The sequence below is a fragment of the Microtus pennsylvanicus genome, chromosome X (genome assembly GCF_037038515.1).
Source record: "Microtus pennsylvanicus isolate mMicPen1 chromosome X, mMicPen1.hap1, whole genome shotgun sequence".
In the NCBI taxonomy this organism is placed as follows: domain Eukaryota; kingdom Metazoa; phylum Chordata; class Mammalia; order Rodentia; family Cricetidae; genus Microtus; species Microtus pennsylvanicus.
The window spans coordinates 33251160-33275140 of NC_134601.1; the positions used below are offsets into that span (position 1 = coordinate 33251160).

The 23981-nt window shown below is 37.9% G+C and overlaps 2 protein-coding genes across 2 annotated transcripts in view; one reads left to right on the plus strand and one right to left on the minus strand.

The window, feature by feature from the left end:
* Nup62cl (nucleoporin 62 C-terminal like) overlaps positions 1–14567 on the minus strand; it is a 60935-nt gene extending 46368 nt beyond the window's left edge. The window contains exon 1 of the mRNA XM_075957398.1: positions 14449–14567. The gene's annotated coding sequence lies outside the window, so the exon portion shown is untranslated. The remainder of the gene's footprint in view (positions 1–14448) is intronic.
* A 217-nt stretch (positions 14568–14784) lies between these two features.
* Dnaaf6 (dynein axonemal assembly factor 6) overlaps positions 14785–23981 on the plus strand; it is a 43364-nt gene continuing 34167 nt past the window's right edge. Inside the window, exons 1-2 of the mRNA XM_075957652.1 lie at positions 14785–14849; positions 22416–22586. Coding sequence (XP_075813767.1) covers positions 22419–22586 — 168 coding nt within the window. The 5' untranslated portion in view covers positions 14785–14849; positions 22416–22418. The remainder of the gene's footprint in view (positions 14850–22415; positions 22587–23981) is intronic.

Consider the following 23981-nt stretch of genomic DNA (forward strand, 5'->3'; position numbering starts at 1 on the left):
GTAAAACGCTATAGTGGGAGAACATGGGGTAAAAAGTAAGGGGGGGGGGAGCTCTTTGCATTACTCTTCCAAGCTGCAAGAAAAAGTATAATTTTGCCAAAGGAAAAAAAACAATAGATTTTGCATAAAATGCTTGTTAAAATCAAGCATGAAACATTAAGACAATTCTTTCATTGTGACTAGGGTGTTTCTGGTTCATTGAAAGCATAGCTTTTCTCAAAACATTGCTTAGCTTTAGACTTAAACCTATAAGCCAGGAGAGGCAGTTTCTATTTCATTTCCACCACATTTCATCAATTACACACATTGCCAATGACATAAATAATCACATTCAGATTTCAGTCAATCAAATCAGAATCTCAATATTAACCTTGAATACTGTACTTTTCCATCAGAGAGTGAAATCCAAACCATACACAGGAAATAGCAGCCAAGGTGAAGAGCAGCCCCGGTAACAATTGTTCTATTGCTGGTCTGAATAGCAGGAATGGGTCAGGGCAGGGGTCTTGCAAATGCTTATGGGTTGAACTGCAATCACTATGGAAACAACGTTGAAACCAACGTTCTCAGTCTGAGGCATGCTCCCACAGATAAATAAATGAGAAGCTGAAGAAGAGCAAAGGTGTTAGCTGAGCTTAAAGCAAAAGAAGTGGATGCTGTCACCTAATGTGATAAAGTGCCACTTGTAACATTTTTAAAGGTGCTAGCACCCAATCCAAAAACCCTCACAAACATTGTAGGTTGTGTAGAAATGGTATTGCCTAAATTTAATTTGTTGAATTTATTTTACATTTTTTGGGGGACCGGGTCTCCCTATGAACTCTGGCTGTCCTGGAACACACTATGAAGACCAGGCTGGCCTCAAACTCACAGAGATCTGCCTTCCTTTGCCTCCCATGCTGGGACTAAAGTTATGTGTCACTACAGCCAGCCTTGCTGCATTTATTTTTAAATTAAAAAGGCAGAAAAATCAACTCAACAGTACTCTGCAATATTAAGTGGCAGCTGAATAACATAGCTCTTGTCATTGTTTTAAAACATGAATAGTTTATGTGATAGTGTTTTATAGGTTATTTCATCTCAATACAGAAGATAATAAAATATTAACATAGGAATACATATAGTAATACCCTTATTTGTTCAGCCATAAACAAAAATTACCGGATTTGAATCACTTTAAAGAGAAAACTGTTTTCATGGGGGAAAGAGTAGTTTAGGAGCAAGATGTGTTGACATGTGTAATCCCAGCACTCAGAAGGCAGAGGCAGGAGGATTGATGCGATTTCGATGTCAATCTTGTTTATATAGTGAGTTTTAGTGAAGTCTAGCAAGGCCTACGTAGCAAGACCCGATCTCAAAAAAAAAAAAAAAGAGTAGTTGATAAAATTTGAATTTTGGCAGAGAAGAGATCATGCACGTTTACTTTCTGCCGATCTTCTGGAGTTGATCAAACAGGACAAGTCTTAGTTTTAGAAACAAAACTACAGACCACAAGAAGCATCCCCTCAATATAGTTTCTAGAAACTTTAAATGTATAATATTTCAAGACCTATGACAAAGTGTTACCCTTAAGAAAAGATGACTTATAATAATGGGATAAAAGAGAATTGCCATCAGGGACTTCTGAATGCTACAAATCCAGCTGCCTTTTACCTAGATGACGCCGGATGAGTATTTCCCTAAAATTCATTTAGGTATAGAGGCTTGTGCCTTCACAAGGTTGAAGAGAAGAATTAACCATGAGTCTGAGACCAGCCAGAGTTACAACATGAAATGCTGCCTCAAAAAAAAATCATTAATTCTGAAATGCAAGTGGGAAAATCTGCACAATCAAGGTCATTACAATGATGATAAGGTTTTCTTTATAGAGAGGTACTCAGTAAGTAGCTTCATTTCAGCATGATATACGCCCAAAACTCGGAATACTTCTATGGTTCACACTAAATGCAGGAGGCACACAGAACAGAATTCAGTGTGCTCTGTGCCTCATATTTGAGAGGACTTTACTTTCTAAGACTCTCATGGGGATGAGTGGCGTAATTCCAAATGTTGGAGTTAAATGTGCCATATTTTTAATTACTCTGTTGTAGCATGATTAATAAAAATCCAGAGACAGATGTTGGGGTTCAACCTGAAGATCAGAAAAGCAAAGCAGCCAGCCACTGGTTCTTACCTCTACCTCAGTCCAAATGGCGATCCTGCCTCCTGAAATCCTCAGAATGAGACTGTGTCTGAGAGCTGTGTCATCCCGTTTTATATTCCTCTTTAGGGCTGGGATTAAAGGCGTGCACCACTACTGCCCAGTTTCTATGGCAAACTAGTGTGGTTACTGGGATTAAAGGTGTGTGTCACCACTGCCTGGTCTGTAAGGCTGACCAGGGCAGCTATTTTACTTTCTGATCTTCAGGCAAACTTTATTAAAAAAAAAAAAAACAAATGGAATGTCACCACAGCCTAACTCTAACTCTGAAGTCTGTTTCCAAAAACAAACCTTCCATACTCATGAAAAAAGCCACAAGCTGTTTTGTTCTCACCCTAAAGAAATGTGATTTCTGCTAAAGCAGGACTTGACACCAGCGGAGGCACAATCCTGCCGTCTGTGCAGCTGGATACAGGATGGTAGAAAATGGCCAGGACAGTGTCTCAAAATGAGAACCAGCTGAGCAAAAGTAAACTCTAAGTGAAGCTGTTAATGTCACTGCAAAGCCAAAAGTGAGCCTACCTGGATGTGGTACCATCCTCCGAAATTAAACTTGGTCATGACTCCAGACCCTAAAAAAAGTAAAGGGGTGGCAGAAAAAAAAAACCCTGGAGGTCTCAATGAGACTTTTAAGTGAGTATTTTGGATGGAGGTCAAAATGGAATCACTTCCTCTTACTCCACACTCCTAGAAATACAAGTTTAAAATATTGAATGACATGTTTTAAAATATAAAGCTAAGGTTTTCTTTATCAGAAAGAGACAATCAGACAGGTGTGGAGTTATTATTTATGAACAGAAGGTGATGCAGCTTACTACAGATGTGAGATATGCGCGTTATCAGCTGGAAACCCAACGATGGCTGGAGAACAATCTGAGATCCCAGGGTTGAGGTTAGAGATTTGTCAATCAGCAGACACTTGGTGGGACTTAAATCTGAGAGGACAAAGAAGAATAGGAGGATAACTCCCTAAGCTGGTCCAGTAGATGTGCATAGAAAATGTGAGTCAATATCACCTGCGTGCTGTGGAAACCTCAGGAAAAGCTCTTAACATGAAGCTGTTGAAAAAATTCAGGGTGGGTCCAGGCTATTTTCCCACAGTATCACTCAACACTGATGTCTTCACTTCCTAAACTGCATACATTTTACAGTCCCCAAAGACTAGTCCGCACAAAATAAAAACCACAGGACATCCAAGTCAACTGTCTTAACATAAAATGAGAGAACACTCTTCCAATGAAATAGAGACCATACAGTAGTCAGGAGAAAACATTAAAACAAGTGTTGCATATGTCCAAATAGTTCAAGCAAGAAGCAGTGTCTACAAAACAAATTAATGTTAAAAACCATGGAAACCATTCCAAAAATGGATGTTAGCATTAGAAGAAAAAAAAATGTTTGAGCCGGAGATACAGCCTAGCATTTTACAATGCCCTGGGCTTGATCCCCAGCACTAAAAACATTTCAAACAATAGACTTAAAGAACGGCTACACATAACTGGAGAGAATATAAAGTCTGTGAACTGGACAAGAAAAACAGCAAAAGACTGTCAGAACACAGGGCGACTGGAAGCAAGAATGAAAATAAAAGACAAGAAAAAGGGCTCCACATTCTTATGTACATGTAACACACAGGGAATGCAGAAGGAAAAAGCAGAATGGCATAGACAGTATTTATGGCATTAATACACGAGCTAGCTAGAACTGAAGAAAAGCGATTCTTCAGATTTAAAAGGTCACTAAGTACAAGCAAGCAATTCCCCCTGCACACGCATGATATTCTGAAATGCTAGAAAACTAAATATATTCAGAAACTTAATAGAGAGAAAGATGATTTCTCTAATATGCAGCAACAAGCAGATTGACAGCAGGTGCTTCATTCTCAGGAATAGACGTTAGAAGACAATACATAAAGCATCTTAAAGTGCTATGGAAAGATCATTGTGAATTTATAAACCTAGCTCAGTCAAGAGTAAGAGTGGGATGTGCCTAAAAAGTCTGCTTTTATACAATAGCTATAAAAGGTAATGTTAAGTAATCAGGATTAAAAATACTCCATTGAAACTAAGAGTCTTATTATTTTACATGCCATGAAGAAAGGACAGAAAGGAGAAAGATACCAACCTGTCATACTTTTAATCACTTAACTTTTTCCTTTTCAAAAAAGCTTTCTTCATGGATTTTTTTTTAATCAAACATGTGGGCACTAAAGTAAAAAGTTAGGCACGGTGGCACATGCCTGTAATCCTAGAAATCTGGTGTCAGAGGTAGGATGGTCACAGGTTCAACGCCATCCTGGACTACATAGTGATACCTTGTTTCAGAGAGCAGAGAGAGAATAGAGAGAAGAGGAAGTAAAAAGTAAGGGGGTGGGGAGAGCGAAAGTGAGAAGTAGAGGAGAGCAAATAAAACGGGGGGAAAAGAAAAGGAAAACAAAAACTGCATAAGTAACCACATTTATAACCCAATTTTCATCTCAGATTATCCGGTACTCTGTCACGAACAGCACTGTTGAAGATATCAATTCATTTATATTCATTTATATTCTTTCTCTCTATTCTATCTTCTTCCTCTTCCACGCTCTCTCCCTTTCTGCCTCAGTTTGAAACAGGGTTTCACTATGTACTTCTGGCACCTTTGAACTTGAAATCCTCCTACTTGTTTCCTTAGTTTTGGAAATACAGTGTGCACAACCACGCCTCACTGAAGCATCATTATTTCTTCTTTTCACAGAACTTTACATGTTTTTATTATATACAAATGGTACTGAATGTAAAGTTTATACAAAATATAAAAAGTTAGACAGATAAAAATATTCTTGGCCATAAAAGCCATTTATGCATGTGTACATGCATACAGACACATACATTCATAGTGTTTTCTATCAGAATAATTATAAATGCATACAAGTATGCTATTTAAATTACTTTACATTTTTCCAAAATGAGAGGTAATTGTGTAATTGTAAAAACAAAAATGAACTAGAAGGTGAACTAAGTAGTCATTGCATTAAAAATATGATAAAACTAATCTTTAATCTAGAGAATGAAGTTATTTTGTCCAAATATCAAAACTAAAGTTTTCAAGTATTAGGTTCCTGTTGCTGTTATTCTTTCATTTTGAGAAATAACAATTTAAAAATAAATATTCTGACCAGTAACGGGGATATGAAATCAGACAGTTGATCTGAATAAGTGGAGTACATAGACCATAGAGCAGAAAAATATAGATGATCACCTAGTCACCACAACGGAGGTTAAAACTCCACCTAATTCCCCACTTAAAACAAGAGCTTCTGTGTAAAATAAAATATCAACAAATCTCCATGCAATCCAGCAGCTTATGTGCATTTTGGCTTCTCGGAGTGTTTCTTTAGCTTGCAGCGTCACTTCTTTAAAAAAAAATCTGAAAATCATTTTTTCGATGCTCTTTAACCAACTTTTTAAATATATAAGTTCTCCCTTTGTCTCCTATTTTATTATCCTGATAATTACTCTGTGGAACATATGCTCCGTTCACGGCCCGCAAGCACTGCTTCCTAGGAATCAAAATCCATCCCTAGCATCTTAGAGATTTTCACCCCAGCTGTCCATCATTCAGACTTTGATCCTAGAGATTTTCACATTACCTGTGTGTTCAGCGAGGATTACGACATCAAAACGACCACCTGGACAGCAAATACTCTCTACTCACTTCTATTTCTGAGATTAAAATGTGAAGCAGTATTTACTTCTTAAAACTGAGGATTACTATCGTGGGTAGAAGAGTAAGGCAGTATCTCTAAAGGGCAATTTTGAAAATGCTAGTTACTACATGTTTATTTTAAGGTCATCCGTACTTCCTACAACGTTAAAAATGTGATCTCCAGTTGGTGATTCCAAGAGGAATCAGTCATTCTCAGAAGGCACAGAGGAGATGCAATGAGCAGAATACTGGTACTTGGTACCTTATTTAATTTTATATCCCCAAATGCGCTACTCTCTTGGGGCTCCTGATATAAAGTATATAATAGATATTTTATAGCATGTAATTACATGCTTTTATATTTATGGATACCACTGTCATAAAATACAGTTATCTATGATATAACTACACAAATTGATAAAAAAAAAACCAGTGTTGTCAATCCTGGTGTTGATTTTATAGCAGAATTTTTTTAAAAACAAGCTCTCAGTCTGAAGCCCATGATGCCGTTGAATTCATGGCAATCCTTCTGACTAAGCCTTCTGGCTGCTGGGCTCTCGGGTATGAACCACTGTGACTGACATTTAGAGTACAAATTAACAAACACTTTCAGATTTATGTACTGTCATTGTTACCTGCAAACGAAAAGTTTTGGAGTAGTCATCAAAAGGTGGCCTTGCACTCAGGGATTTACTATTCTTCTGCAAGTAACCGAAACATCTCTGTATTAAATTATAGCATTTGTTTTGGAATTGTTGCTAATTTAGTAACTTTGGCTATAAAATCCTCTCTAAATCATTACTTTCACAGTTAAAATTTTACTTTTGTCACTAAAAATTGTGAATTAAAGATTATTTCTCATCTATCTAATTTAGATCTTAGCTTGATTATTCTCAAACTGATTTTACTCAACTAGTTTATGATAAAGGTGCTTTTCGAAGCTAACCATCACTTTTAGGGATTGTCAATTTCTCTCTATAATTCCATTATGCTTTACTTGATTATTCTGAAATTGATTTTACTCAACTAGCTTCTGATAAAGGTGTTTTTCAATGGTAACCATCATTATTAGGGATTTTCAATTTTTTTTCTATAATTCCATTATGTTTTGCTTCAGGTGTGTACGAAAAATTCTGCTGTTGCTGGGTGGTGGTGGCGCACGCCTTTAATCCCAGCACTCAGGAGGCAGAGGCGGGTGGATCTCCGTGAGTTTGTAAGCCAGCCTGGTCTACAAGAGCTAGTTCCAGGACACACAGGACTGTTACTCAGAGAAAAATCTGTCTCGAAAAACAACAACAACAAAAATTATGCTGTTCAGGGCCTATGTTAGAACTTGTGCTTAATTCTCTCTCGGTAATCCATTTTTTTTCCTTCATCAGTATGGAGTATCTATTTATTCATAACTAGCATTAAATCATATTTTGTCTTATATTAATGTTGCCTTACTATCTTTCTTTTGTTGATATCTTCCTATTACATGGTCTTCCAAGCTATTATTTTTAAGTGTGATTTTTTGTAAAGATCATAGTTAATTTTTTTAATATTTAAAATGAGATTAGGGGTTATGCTGGTTTAGTAAAGTGGCAATTGTAGGTTCTTCTCCAAGATCCATGACTTCACTAGCCCTAGGTAGTTGGCTGTGTTTCCAATACCAGGCTTGATTTCCAAGAAAAGTGGGAAATGATGTAATTACATTATATTACCATTTATTTAAAATTTTAAAATATCATAATTATCTTTTAATGACTGATTATAACTGGTTGATATTTAATACAACTGATACAATTGGGCTTTTTCTTCAATATTACTTGGTGTATTTTATTTGCTAGGATTTATGTAGCTTTTATCCTTTCTGGAAATTAGGTTGGCAGAATTTTCTTTACTCGCCTAATTTTCTCAAGTTTAGAAGTTATATATTCAAATTACATTGGTTTATTTAGCGTTTCTTAAATTCTTCTTAACAGGAATAGTCCCATTCACGCATTTCTAACAAAGCCTGAAGACAATGCGTATGTCCTATCGCACTTTGGTAAACAGGACAATGACATACTTTGATGTCCCTGTACAGATCAGTATTTTCTTTAAGAATGAAAAAAAAGGCCTGTGCTTCTAAGCATTCTAAGATTATCAGTGGCAAAATCTGTCTCTCTGTTGTTGACTTACTTTTTCTGTACTATTTTCCTTTTATCCTTTCTATATCCACGGGGCCTAACAACTTCAACTAAGTAAATCACAGCTTTGCATGTCCAGCCCGGTTTACAATTCTGTCTTGGATGACTCAACAGAAGTACACATGTTCAAAGACAAATAGTTAATGGTAAACACCTTCTGCACAAAGTTTACCCACTAGGCCCAGAGAAATCATTAGAGCTCACCGTGAGGGCTATTGGAAATGGGCAGATGTTCTTGGCCTGGCTATACAATCTGAGCGAGGCTTCCTAAATTAACTAAATTACTGGAGGGAAATAAAACAACTCACTGAACGTGGATACCTGCCAGACTGTTCGAGACCCAAATGTATGGCTGCGTCTTGTTCCTCACTTCTGCAATTTTGTTGGTTCCACTAGGTGAGAAATCAAAATATTTTTTTAAAATAAATTCACTAAAGACTCTCTGTGTAAATTACCTTATCTAATTCAACTGAATTAAAAGTGACGTATGAAAGCTTTCCGAAGTAAAGTATAAAGCTGGGCTAGCCTGATGTCAAGGAAGGATCAGCAAATCCAGAGAGCGCTTTCAGCAAGGCAAGAGACTGAACATAAATTAACATAAATTGAATTTTAATTACAAAAAAAATCATACCACGCCTTTATCTTATTTATCAGCATGCAAATCAACTACACTCTTGATTATCTCCTGTCACTTATTAAGCTTAGGAATATTTGGGGCAGTAAGACCCTGGTCTAGGATCAGTGAATGACGGGAGGATGCTTCAGGACACAATACTCAAACTCTTGACTCTCCTGTAAGCAGAGACTAATTATGAAAAGAAAAATGTATTGCACCCAAAATTCCTTAGCTTTAATAGCTCATACAAGGGGATTCTGATCACAATTCTCTCATGGAGGAAATTCAGGAACTACAGCACCGCACAACTTTCCAAAAGTGAGGCAGCTGGTAAGTAAAGGAAATGGCCACAATAATTGTATTTTGATAATAACTTGAGCACATAACATTAGGAAGATAAATCCGTGCCCCGAACAAAAGAAAAAGGAATTAGAGCCTGGGTAGCTATTAGAAGTCATTTTGGCACCAATATGTAGGACTTCTGTATCTCCGGGTCTAAACATTTTGTTTCGGATTATTTGTACCATCATTTCCCTATAATTGCTTTGACAATAACTGTCGAGAGGTAACCAGCTCAGTCATATAATTTATTAAAAATCGTTCCCACCTTCTTAGAAGCAAAGGAGCTATTTCCCTTGGAGATAGAATTTTCTCCAAAATGCCTAGTTACCCGACAACCTTTGAGCTCCGTGAATACACTCTTCATCCCTGGGAATATCGTGATGAAAGGATCTGGCCAGAAAACACACAAAATGTGACTAGTAAGTAATAAAGCCATTCCTATGAATAGCAACTTCTGATGGCGTGTGCGATTCTATAGCATACCATTCATTAGAAAGGCGGCAAAGCAAAAGAGCACAAATTTGCTGAAGAAATCTCTGATTCTACTAAGATGTAAAGCCTTCCAGAAAAAAAAAAAACACTGAAGCAGAAAGTCAGAAAAACTAACCCTCAAAACACACTGAAGACTTTATTTCCCACTAATGGTCATGGATGGCAACTCTGAATATTTTAGTTAATGACAGCTTATTTTAAATGAGTCACCAGTAAGCAATGGCTAGAGAAAGGTGGAATTTGTACATACATTTTGAAGAAAATAGGGAAGAATCAAATGTATAAAGGTGGTCATATTATTTGAAGTCAAACAAAATATAGGGATTCTGAAAACCATGTGCTGGTTCTGGGTCCCTGTTAAAATATTTTATGGAGCGGAACGTTCTGATTATCTCACTAAGTACATTTCCCTCATTCCTGGTAGGATGTCGTAAAGCTGGAAGACCAGAACTTCATTTTAAGAACTGGAACTGTAAAACAAACAAACAAAAAACAAAGAAAACAAAAACCCCTAAAGTCTAAGACATAAAAGCAGGAGGACTATTTAGGGGGTGGAAGGGGGCTTGAGAGGGGTAGTAGGAGAAGAGAGGGTAAAGGGGTTGTGTTATTTAAGCAAATTAAAATACGATGGCCATGTATGAAAATGTCACAAGGAAAACATAATTTGTATGCTACCCAAAATAACAATAATAATTTTTTTAAACCTCAAAGAACAAGTCTTCAAAAAACTACAAGTGTGATGTTGGTGGTGTGCCAAAATGCTACACTGCTTCTTAGTGTGTAAGGCCCTGGGTCCATCTGAACACCGAGAACAAAGAGGGGCAAAATGTGTGCTATTGGAAAAACTTGTAAGTTGCTATGCAACGAGTCTCATTTTTTTTTGTGAGTGATGTTAGCAGTTATTGGGAAAGGGAAGACCACGGTGGTACATACCAATGGGAAAAAAAGATGGAATTTTATGTATCCTAGACTAGCCTTCAACTAAATAGCTAAGAATAAACTCAAAATTCTGATTCTTTTGCCTTTACCTCCCAGGTACAGAGGTAATAAGCATGTACCACCACATTCAGTTTTCTGAGGTGCTGGGACTTGAACCAGGACTCCATGTATGCTAGGCAGCACTCTAACAACTGTGTTATTATCTCTAGTTCTAAGGTGACTTTAAAAGATTTATTTATTACTATTTTATGTGTATTGGTGTTTTGTCTGCATGTTTATCTGTGTACCACATGCATGCAGTGCTCATGGAGGCCAGAAGAGGGCGTCAAATACCCTGGAACTAGAGTTACACCTCGCATCGCTACACCACCATGTGGGTGTTAGAACCTGAATCCTCTGGAAGAGCAGCCTGTGCTCCTAACCACTGAGCCATCTCTCCAGCCTAATAGAATTTTTAAAACTTTTTATTTCATTTTACTTCACTGTCTTGGTGAATTATGTCTGTATATGTGTCTGTGTGAGGGTGTCAAATCCTCTGGAGCTGGAGTTACAGACAGGTGTGAGCTGCCATGTGGGTGCTGGGAAATGAACCCAGGTCAAATATGCTGGAACTGGAGTTACAGGTGTCTGTGCACTACTATGTGGGTGTTTGAAATAGAACCCAGGTCCTCTGGAGGAGCAGTCAGTGCTCTTAACCACTGAGCCATCCCTCCAGCCTCGATACGCAGAATTTGTTTTAAGAAATACATTTTCACTTTTGTCAGCCATCACTCCATAGAAATGATGAAATTAATAAAAACTTGCGGCTTCATTTAATTTTTATTTTTAAAAGGGGAAAAGTTAAAGTTGGGGAGTGATAGATTGGACCAAAATACAGTGCATAAAATTCTCAAAGAATAAAATTAAATGAAAAAATATATTTGGGGTCTGGAGAGATGGATCAGTAGTTAAATTAAACTGCTCTTGAAGGTGACCTGAGTTTGGATAGCAACACCTAAGTCAAGAACCTGCAACCCAACTAATCAGCATCTAAAACAAATATAGCCAAATTTTAGTAACTCTTAAATCTACAGTGAGTAAGTACCTGGGTGATGGGATATCACTATTTTTGCTGTTTGAAATATTTCATAATTTTTATAGGAAGGTCTACTTAATGTTCTAGAATGTAGAGGAACAGAAAATATGATAGTATGTGTGCCTTGAAGTGGGAGGTGTGCTCTGACATCAATTATAGCTTTCCTTGTAGTCAACTTCATTTGCTACTTTATAAAAAATTAAATTAAAAATTAATACACATTTATATAATCTTTGAAGAAGATATTCATAAAGAAGGCTAATCAACACGAGTGTCATTAAGATACTTGAGTCTCCTACGATTCATATATTTTAAAAAATCATTTTGAAAATGTCTGTTTGGAAAAAAATGCATTCATCTTCCTTCTTCTATATAAAAGACGCCATAGCTGATCACTGCTACTTAAGCAGAAGAAACTAGACAGCCAAATGCAAACACCCATGTAAGTGCAGAGTTTTGGTCTTCTCTTTAGGCTTCTTGCTAAGTCCAACAGAAACTCAAGTTGTACAAAGGATTTTTAAGTAATCAAGACTTAACACTTAATTTGTAAACACATAAAAACTAGAAATAAGTTTCCTGTTGTTGGCTTAGTTAGGCTAAATAAAGTAAAACCAACTCACTGAGTGGAATATTGTTTATGTTATTAAGGCAAAATTTAAAGAATATTGAATGTGCTTTAAAAAATTCTCAGGATAAAATTAAGCAAACACTAAGTTTATAAACAAGTCTCAAAGGCGTGTATAAAATCTGGGATTATGTGGATAGATGTGGGGAATCAGATTATGATATCATGATACAGGAATGGGTGAAATTTTCATCTTTAATTTATTTGAATGTTGGTTTAATAAATTATTTAACTAATGTTTAAAATAATTATATATATTCTAAAATATTATCTAAGTGATATCTCCTTTGTACAGCTAGTAACCTTCAAGTGTATTTTGCTTAGTCTTTCACATCATTCAAATTTCATTACTTTAAAGGAGAACTACAAGTCCAATTCAGTTACCTGTGCTTTGGGTTGGCACTTGGTACTTCATTTTTGCCCTCTAGATCTGATCTGCTAGTAAAGCACACTAGGCAAGAATAGTGATCTTAATCAAGTGAGTACTAGTGTCATTAGGAACCCAGGTAACTCACTGAGTTCTTCAAGTCCCAATGTTTCCCCACTTCCAAGTTTCAAGACATTTATTTAGAAGCCAAGTGTCTGGAAGGTTCATCTCTGATCTGGGAACCACCATTCCCTATATCCTCAACCTTTTGGAAAATTGTGCTTGGCAAAGGATTTCATCTTTCAGAGGCAAATCAAATCTTGAAGGGTCCATTTTATTTCTAAAATAAATAGCATTTATTTCCCCAAGGGGGAGAAAAACTGAACACTTTTTTATACCTGACACAATACAAAACAAAAACACTTCATATCTGTAACATAGATCGATCGCGTCTTCTTCCTGGGTACTGTTGCAGACACACAAAACCAGTTTCTGGAGTATTCCAGAATGATCTGTGTTTTTCATAAATTCAGTAAAGGCATACAAAAGACTGAAGCCCAGAGGTCTAAGGCCAGTCTTTTTTCACAATGAAAAGCAATTTATTAATAGATCGTGGACTAATTTTTTTTTAAAATAGAACGTGTTAAATTGTATTGCACATAATATTGATTTTACAAACGTGGCAATTATATTGTCCTTGTGTATAGTACAGATATGGCATGAACTTTATTTATTTTGTTGTTCTTTTAAAGACAGCATCTTGCTACTTAGTCTAGACTGGCCTTGAGCTTGGGATCCTCCTGCTTCGGTCTAGTACTGACAGTACAGATGCACTCCCTCACACGTCTTAAAATGTATTTCTTTTTGTGAGTGATAGTCAAAATGTTTCCAAAGCACTGGCTGGATATTACAGATTTAGGATTAGTGCACAAAGAGACACAACAAAGACAAACCAAGAGAACCAACAGAAATAGCAGCACATCGAAGTATCTAGAGACTGAACAAAATGGAAGGCATTTAAACTGTGGTCATCCACGGCAATAATAAAGGGATTATGGTGTTGCTTATTTGACTAAAAAGCCAATAATTTTAAAATTCTACTCTCATATTTTTCTTTATCTTGCATAATAACAAGGAGAATGGATACATTACTAAAACTTCATTATCACTTCCTCTTCGCCATATGAGGTAAGTTATGAAAAGCACAGCAGCTGAGGCAAGGGCAGTAGTTCCGTACCTTTGTAATCAAATTCCACTCCCTGGATAACAAAAAGTATTCATTAAAACCATCCTATGTCTCCTAGCTTAGCGCTCAAATCATACATCCAAGTAATTTTGCACCATTACTCCTTCTTTTCTCCTTTATTTAAAATTAAATCAGGTAATTCGTGGGAAACTCTATCCCTAAGGTGAAGATACTCAGTTCTCTACCGGTGGCTAAGAGTCCGCACACCTAGGCTTCCCCCCTCCAAAGCAGGCGAAGCTGGGCGCCCGGCCAAGAGACTTTCCGAAGACTTAGGAGGCACGGTGGGCCCCCACGGAACATCGTGTCAGCCGATCCTCAGCTCTCCTGGGGGCTCCTGAACAGACAGGATTTGCCTCTATAGGGAATAAAAAGCGCAATCCCCGCGACCACCACCGCAACCACCACCACCACCGCGACCACCACCGTACAGGGTCCCAGTGAGCCAGTGCCTAGTAGGGAAAGAGGCACAACACGTGTGTCTCTGTCCCGGGAGGGGGGCGTGGAGAGCGAGAGCATCGCAGACACCAAAAGCTTCTCAACCCGAGCCCACGAGCCCTACCATTTCCGTGTCCTCTGCTCTAGATAGCTGAAGGTTATGAGTTCTCGGACCCGGAGTTCGCTACCGAGGAAGGGGGAAAAATAAGATTTATGCAAAAAGCCCGAAGGGTAAATGCAAACGTCGTGCACTTACCTCCGTGTTGGAGCAAGCTTTCTATCCCGTTCGCGAAGTACAGGAGCAGGCGGGCAAGGAGCAGTTGGCGAGAAACGGGCGGACCAGGACCCGGACCTTCTCCAGCAGGGAAGCAGCGAACTCCCAGGAGCTAGCCGCGACAGATCCAGCAGCTCAACCGGGGTCGACCTACTTAACTAGAAAGGGCGGCCATAGACCCCGAACGGGACGCGCTGTGATTGGTTGCCCCTGGTATTGTTTCAAAGGAGACTCTTCTGTGATTGGCTAGCAGCGTCAAGCGGGAATCCGAGGTGGGAGGTGGGAGAGGGGTTTAACAAAGTTGTTACCCAGGCAACAGAGCGACGCACAGCGAGCGGCAGTCTATTTTCGGAGCCTAGGCTGTGACCGGAGCACTGACCAAGGTGAGGAAAATTGAACCTTAGGAGGGAAAAACAGAGGGGGTCCTTGAATACTGTGGCAGTTGGAGAAACTAGGGAGAATTTAAAATACTTAAGGGCTCGGGGACATAGCCCTCAAAAGCCCTAAGCTGCTCAAAGTAGGGGCGAACGTTCCCGAAGTCCCGCCCTCCTTAACCCCTGAAGCAGGATGTTGCTTCTGCTTCTAGAAAAACTCCCAAAGAAGGAATCTCAGGTACTGCCCTACTGTAGGAAAGAGAAAGAACATCCAAATCTTTCCCAATTTTCCTTTCTCGGGTCTCACACACCCTCAATACGTCCCCCTTTTCCGTTAAAAAAAATAATAATTTGAAAGTGTAAAATGTTTCCTTGTCGGTAGGTCTGGGAGGTCAAAGTTGAGAGACTCACTGTATCTTCCATTTTATGTGAACAAGCCGTGTTAATTCTGTACCAGCAGGCCTTGGTTGGGAAATGGAGGAAGAGTGCGCTCTGTAAAGCCTTTCAGACAGGAAAATAAAAATAAAATGGCTCCTGCTACTTGCCTATGGAGCAATATTTTTGTGGGAGAGAATTTCAGCGGCCTGAGAGTTCTGAGGATGTTGGTTACATCTTCGAGGAGTGGAGAACAGTCTCACACACATTTACTGGGTCAGAATATAGTGCACAAATCTTACACTTACAAAAAAGTGTACCTTAAAATTCCCGCTCCGCAACTTGAGGCTGATTAGGAGAATACTTTGTCATTTGACTATACCTTTAAAAAACACAAAACCAAACTGTGATAAAAATTGAATCCGAGGAATGAGAGAGAACCCAGTTTGAGCAAAGAGATGAGAATCATTAATTCTGAGAGTTTCCTGTTGTGGTAGGAATTCAAAACATGGACTACAGGGGTAAACAAAACTAGCTCTTCGTTCTTAGGAGAACGTTCAAAGAACTGAAAGAAAAATTACCATTCAGCGCTCTTTTTATTTATAAGTTGAATATAAAACTAAGAAAGGATTATTGCCAAATGTATTGTTTGCCTGAAATGTGCTATATACCACCCCACCCCCTTTGCCGTTCAGTCCAGGATCCCTTCAACTCATCATCCTTCTGCTAGCAGCTTCCCAACTGCTAGGATTTTGAACATACTACATAGTTTTTGATGGCTCAGGATGAGCCCTAAAAAATTAAAAATCTCCATCTCAGTATGAAAACTCCCTTTCAAAATAAATAAATAAATAAATACTCACTTTCAAGCTCATACTAGGGATCCTGATGTGTGAGGTTCCTCTGAACCCAGGAGCTCAAGATCAGCCTGGTTAAGGTAGGAACTCTCAAAAACAGAGCAACAGAGCACATCTTTCAAAGGATGGTAGAGACTCCATTTTTATAAATAACCTCGATAAAGTACAGACACAGGAATTATTAAATCAAACGAGGCTTATGTTTTTATCTTTAGGTAACATGCCATCTCTGAGCCCAATCCCTGTACCCTCTTTTTGTTTTTCATTTTGAGACAAGATCTCACCAAGTTGTCCAGGCTGGCCTTGAATTCGTAGCTCAGACTTGCCTGAACTGCCTCAGCCTTCTGAGTAGCTGTACCTCAAAGCCTGGCTTGCATTTATATTTCTTAAAGATTCCAGGTACTTAAAAAAAACACTTTCTGTTAACTATATTTTAAGTTTGTAAGAGAAAACGTGTTAAACTCCCATAGTTATGAATGTTTTATGGTAGTGAATGATAGAAATATAAATAAGAAGCTATTCTTGTGTTTTAAAGATGTAACAAGCATATTTCCTATTGAACCAAGGACCTTTGGCATGCTTAAGAATACACGTATTGAACTACATCCCCAGTCCATAACTGAATTAACTTTTAATAAACAGAGAATTACTGATGAGTATCGTTGTCAAAAATTAGTTATGTGTGTCTGTGGGGAGGTATGTGCACAAGAGTGCAGATGATCCTGGAAGTCAGTATTAGATCTCCCAAGAGCTGGAATTACAGGCAGTTTGAGCTGTCTGATGTGGGTGCTATAAACTGAAGTAAAGTCCTCTGAAGAGAGTATGGACACCTGTTTTTTTTTCCTTTTCTTTTTCTTTTTTTTCCTTCGATTTTTTTTTTTTTTCAAGACAGGGTTTCTCTGTGGTTTTGGAGCCTGTCCTGGAACTAGCTCTTGTAGACCAGGCTGGTCTCGAACTCACAGAGATCCGCCTGCCTCTGCCTCCCGAGTGCTGGGATTAAAGGCGTGCGCCACCACCGCCCGGCTCCTTCGATTTTTTTGAGACAGGGTTTCTCTGTGTAGCATTGGAGCTTCTCCAGGAACTCACTCTCTAGACCAGGCTGGCCTTGAACTCACAGAGATCCTCCTGCCTCTGCCTCCCAAGTGCTGGTCTGTGCCACCACTGCCCGGCTGAGCAGTATAGACTCTTAACCACTGAGCAATCCTACCAGCCTTCCTCACTAAGAGTTTTTAAATGACAGGAATACATTAGTATGCCATAATGGAATAAGAACTTATAAGCATACAGCCCTAGAAAGAAATCCTAAGCATGACCAAAACTATACAAAAACAATTAGTGAGAATATTGTCATTAAATTCAGACATGAGCAGAGATGCTGTTTACTTTTACATTCTCAAAAGAATTTTTCTGCTAGAATTGCTAAATAAGGCATTATATGAACAAAGTTTTAGAAGAAATGCTAAACCTAAAGAATAAACAGGTTTTGAAATGGCTGAGGTCATTCGATCATCAACAGAGTTTGCCTTGGGGATAAGCTTTCACCTAGTAAGTTCAGACAGGATGCTGTTGGACTGCTGCTGCTGCTGCTGTTGCAACACCTGGGATGAAATTCAGGGCTTCTTCCACATTTGGTAAGCACTCTTCCCTGGCGCTACAGCCCCTAGGTATCTTTGTTCATTTTTTACTTCCTGACTTCATGTACTGCGTGTACTTAGTAAAATATGTTAGGACTATTCCCTATACTTGATATACTTAGTAAAACACGTATACTGGACTAACTTACCCCTCACTTTTCTCCAAGTAGTTGATTAGCCATTCTTACTGAGGCTATGTATGGAGACCAAAAACAAATTAATAAATTAGAAAGAGTGGTGATCCCGAGGCTATTGATAATGCCTCAGTGTCAGATCTTGAGCCTTCTTGATAGACATTTTTAGCCCCTAACTCGTCCCAGTGTTTTGGTTCCAGCTGGTTCTGAACTAGCTGTGGTTTTAATTGTTTAGCAAGATATCCCCCAACTACATTTTTATCTCTGAAGGCTCTAAAGGCTCGGATTGATGTAGCAAAATCAAAGCTCTGTCTGGAAACACTGCTTTTGATATTGGCTGGTCAAAACAGACCAGGGAGTGGAAGAAAGAAAACAAAAAACAGGCCTAGAACATTTATTTTCTAAGTGACCACGCCTTAAGAAAAAGATTCTTTGCTCTTTCTCACGCTCTAGTCCCCCTTTGCTGAGAATCAAGCCCAAGACCTCATATAGGATTTCTAGGCAGGTACTTTATTGACAGCCCCTATCCTAATCTCAGCCTATTTAAAGTATGCCTGTCAGCATTCAGGGAAGGATGGAGGAAGGACTAGGGAGCCCCAGTTCTCACTGCTGAACTATTTCCTACTGATGATTCAAGCAGGGTAACTACATTATTTTTGTGTACTCACTGATGACCCTACCAACTCCAATGGGAAGTTCAAATTCTGTGGTCACACAGATGGCCCTGGTTAAATGAAATGTCTAGCAAAATAAAATCCCCAAATTGTTAATCTGGGGAAGGAACTCATAGGAGCGTGAGATAAGTGAAGGTATTGAAGAGAAAGGAATCAGAATTCATCATGTAATTGTACATACGAAATTGTTCCCAAAGACTGAATAAAAGAAGTGTAAATGCCGCATTGAAACATAGGCCCAATAGCTCTAGAAAGTTTTTCTTACAAAATATCACCACACTAGTCTGCCCAAGCAGTTCAGTAATTAGAAGAATGTACTCTACGATTCAAAGGCAGCAAGTTGCAGCGTATCTTCTTAACAGAATGTAGAACATATATAGGAGAAAAATGTGTGAGAAGGGCAGAAAATGTGGCCACCAGGGCTATATCCTGAAATCAGTGCTTGCCAGAGTCGAGACTGCATATCTAACTGACAGACAAAGAACTGAAAAGACATGCTTTCTTTGTCTTTAAAAAAAGATGATTGTATGAAATGAGCTTTGATAACTATCTTTTAATTTAATCCCATTTCTGACTCACTAGACTACTAAAATGTTGGTAGAAATTTCATTTTCATTGGATCTACAACTTTTTCAGTAATTCACACAATTGATTTCTTTGGTGATATTTTGAGCTATTTAATTATTCACAAAATATTTGTGATTCTTTTGTTTTTTCTCAAACTGTATAATCAGATTTATCAGAACTTATCATTTGCTTGCAGACTGTTATTACATTTGGTATAGTGAAATATTATTTTTATAAAAGTGCCCATTTTATCTTATTTGGGCTCCAATTAGCTATAATATGAGTCACTGTGATTTTATGTCAGCATAATTTGGAAGTCCAATTCCCAATATGCTTCAGGTATATCAAATATTACTGAGAGTTCTTGTGGAAGATTTTTAAACTCAGATCTATACCCCAAGATGTGGTATTCCCCTTTAGTGAGTCACATTGAGCAGCTAATATACTTATTCATATGATCTTCCTGTTACTCAAAATTACATTTAAGACTAGTATTTTTAGAACTGCCCTGGGGCCTATATCAAATTCTTTTAATACTCTCAAAGAAGGAAATCTTCATATTTTGAATGTAGATGTCTAGATATATTTGTAAATTACTTAGTAAAAAATCTGATGTGTAATCAAACTGAATGATGCTGTAATGATATCTATTTTCTTAGTGATACATATGGAGGAAATACCAAGAGAAAAGAAAATTTCTGAAATATTTGGAGCATTGATGATATAATTTACATCAGTATATAACCTTCCAAGGTTACTATTTTGAAATGCCACATTCTTGTGAATTTAATCATATTTCATTCAGTATTCATCAACTGCGGACTAAATTCCAGCTGTGGTTTTTGAAGATGTTCTTTCTATATGTATAGCTTCCCTGTGCCCTCACTGCCTGCTTCCCACCCAAGAGCCAGTCAGGGCCTTCCCATGTAACTGGTAGAAATTTAGAATTAATTTATTTTTCCTCTGTCCTGTCTCCAATACACTTTCTGAGCCATAATCTTCCTTCATCACCTCCACTGTGGCTGATGTATGACAGAAAGCCACTAAGGCAGGGCCTGGCTTGTGTATCGTTTTCCCTCTGGAATTTTGATCCCAGCCCTATTCTGAATATTCATCTAGTTTCCAAACTCCTGACATTTCTCAATAACTAGACCCTTACTTGTATACTTCTACCTGTGACCTGGGGGTCCTCCATCGCTCTAAATACCTCTCTTCATCCAGAAAGTCCTGCTGTCGTGTCCCTGCCAGAGAGAGACGACTATGTGAGTAACTGTTGCTACTGCTACGTCAGATGCTATATTTGGAACTTCTGAATACCTTTCTTACGGCTTAGCTTCCTGGTCTGTTTACTCTTCTCTCCCTAGCCCCCTACTGAAGTCTCAGAAGCCTCATGATCATACAAGTATCTGTGGATACTATATTTCAGATAATGATGTTATATAACATTCATATTTAAGCAACAGCTGTCATCGGTGTTGAATAATTGACCATGTATTGTAAAGTTTATAGAGTAATGCTGATGTAAGAAACAGTTTCTGATATATTTGTTTTGTGAATATATTGTTTCGTGCATTTCAAGTCAGGATACTAATTATATCTGATATCTGGGTGGCTTTTTCCTTTTCACTGTCAAAGATAGAAAATATTTCAATAAACATTTTGCTTTCTATGTTGGCTAAATATTTAATGAACACATAATCAAAGAGGAAATATATTTAAAATATAAACAGAAGTCCCTTTTGTTTAATTTAATATGTGCCAATTACTCATTCCCGTGGCCGCCTACAAGACCATACTACAAGAGAAATTGTTTTGTCACTTTTTATTTCACCTTTTCTGATTTAATGAGTTTTCAGTGTAATGAGATTTATCATTGTCTTATTTGACATCGCTATTAAAAGTGATATTCATGCCCAGCAAAATGAAACTTATAAAGAACTAATAATAGGCAACATAGCTTGAGTGCTTACTATATGCCCTGTACTAGTCCAGGCTCTTTTATATGTATTAAGCTACTTAATACTTATAGCAATTCAAAGAGACAGACACTACTATTATCCTCTACTTTACAGATAAAGAAAATTAGGCGGAAAGAATTTAAATAATTGCTCAAAGCCACAGAGCTAAGAAGTACATGAGGGATCCAATTCCAAACAGCATGACCCCAGCCCCCTTATTCTTAGCCAGTATTCTATTTTGTCTCCATATTAGAGATATAGAGGAAGTTAGCATTTCATACCCTTGACATCCCCAGGAGGCATCAAGGTCAGTTGTATAAAAAGTAAAAATGTTTGTAAAACGACACTTTAAAAAATACCATCTTTAATACTTTGACAAGTGAGTATATCAGATGATTTACTACCATTCTAGTCACAATGCAAATTTTTCATGTATAATTTAATTAACACTGCTACAGAAATGTTCCTGAGAGTGAAGTTTAGAAAATGATGTTTTTAAAATATCTGTAAAATTGTGGGAAAGATACCTATTTCAGTTATGCCCAATTTACCAACAATAAGCACAACTCTGCCATCCTTTTTAGGTTACTCATTAAAGTCTGACACCTCTGAGATATATTTTTAAGATCTTAACTGTCCTGCTGTGGTTGTAACTGCAGGGATTATTTTTCAGATTGCTACTAGCATGATAGGATTCAGTGTTACTGTTATAATAAAAACATTGTTTCTTTGTTCATGAATCTCACTAAAATGAGCCAATGCATTAGAGTTTTCAAATGTCGTTATAAGGCTGGGTTTCATCAAAGGTTAATTAACAGTATAAATGAAGCAGAAAGGTACACACTTACCTGGGGCAAATATGAGAAATGAGTAAAGGTTATTTGGATATATTCCCGAAGAAAAATCTTTTTCAGTTCACAAATTGGAATATACACCCTAAACAGCAGATATGAAACAGGTTTAAAAAAAAGATAGTCTAAAAACATAGCTTATAACAACTTATGCTTTTAATCAAGCCCCCAAGGGATTCTTTGTCTATTTTTGTAATGCTGGGGATTGAACCCAGGCTTTGAGCATAGTAGACAAGCATTTTAGAGTTGAGCTGTCTGTGAAGCTTTTCCCATAGTGGCGCTTAAGCACACTAGAGCCCCAGAATCATTTATGTAGTTACTCAGTGTGTGCTCGTTAGAGTGAACATAAAGCAGACTGAAAGCGTGGATTTACTTTGCTGCCCAGGTTCTGTGACTTTAACATACGTGGAAGAGTTTATAGTAATTTCAAATATGACATAGACAGTGTAAGAAGGGAAACATGAGAATGAACAAATCTTTATGTCCCAGAAAACTGAGGTGTGCCTGGTCATCTTTTCCCCTTAGAATATGGAATCAGAAAACACAGAAGCTGAAAAAATGGAAACAGAAAATTTGGAAGCAAAAGGCATGGAAGCTAAAACTATGAAGATGAAGACATTGCCTTCTGTCTCAGACCTGCAAGCACTTTCCAGTCTACTGTATCCTGAGGAAGAGGATGATTTGGATGCTGGACAGGTTGTCATATACTTAAAGATAAATGAATTATGTTAAAGGGAATTGTGGAACTGTATTTGAACAATTCATTCCCACCTTGCTGTGGGAGCAGAGCTGTGTCACCTGATACACGCATGGGAGGCTGAAGGCTTATTATGCACGAGACTATAACCTCCAGTACATTTCTAGCAAACATAATTATATTTTTCTACACCACCTGAACACTGAATAGGAAAATAGTTCTGTAACTATGGTAGCAGGAGCCACATTTCAAAATGTTTGTCATTTATATTTATGGTCAAAGAATGCTTGACAACCATTGCAAAGAGCCATAGCTGGGACTGTTTATGCCTAGACAATATTTCTACAAAGAAAATATTTTCAATTATGCAGTATTAATTGATCTCTCAATCCCAGTCTCTTAATATTTTTTTAAAAGGCTACATATGAAAACAACAAAATACTTTAAGCCAAATAATAGGGGAAAAAGCTTCCATCTACTAACAAGGGTTTTCTACCACATGCTTATAGAATAAGGTGATTCTCATTTGGGGGTCTGGACAGGTAGCACCTTTAAACCTTGGAGCAGCAAGTTGGACTTCATTTAGGATAGAAGACTTACCAGTCGAAGGCCACTGCTATTATTTCCTGGATAACCAAGACAGTTTCATGTAACACCCTGGTTTCCCTTCCCTCCTTAAGTAGAAATGAACGTTGGAAATTAGACCAGCTATGATAAGTAAGTTTGGTGAGCAATTATCTTATTATATCAGAATATTTCACTTTGCATCAAATTATTTTAATGACATTGTAATATGACCACACACAAACCATGTTCTATAAAAGTATGTATAAATTTATTCCTTTCAAATATTTTGATGTAATGTGAAAACAAGTACTTTCTGAATGGGCCACAAACTCACAGTGGCCCAGATCAATATCCACCCTCATTAGGTTAAACAGATCAGAATTAAATAAGATATGAACCGGAAATAAAATTTGTAGAAGAGGACTACTGAGTCACCTTGAAGCCAAGGTGAGGAGACATGGAGTTTTAGAGAAAAGCTGTGGTAGAGACAAACAAACAAAAACCAAGTCATCGATAGTAGCATTAAATACACACAACAAATAAGACACAAGGAAAAAGTTAGGTGCGATTTATCACGAAGTTGCATACATTTTTATTTATTTATTTATTAAAGATTTCTGTCTCTTCCCCGCCACCACCTCCTATTTTCCTCCCCCTCCCCCAATTAAGACCCCCTCCCTTGTCAGCCCAAAGAGCAATCAGGGTTCCCTGCCCTGTAGGAAGTCCAAGGACCACCCACCTCCATCCAGGTCTAGTAAGGTGAGCATCCAAACTGCCTAGGCTCCCACAAAGCCAGTGCGTGCAGTAGGATCAAAAACCCATTGCCA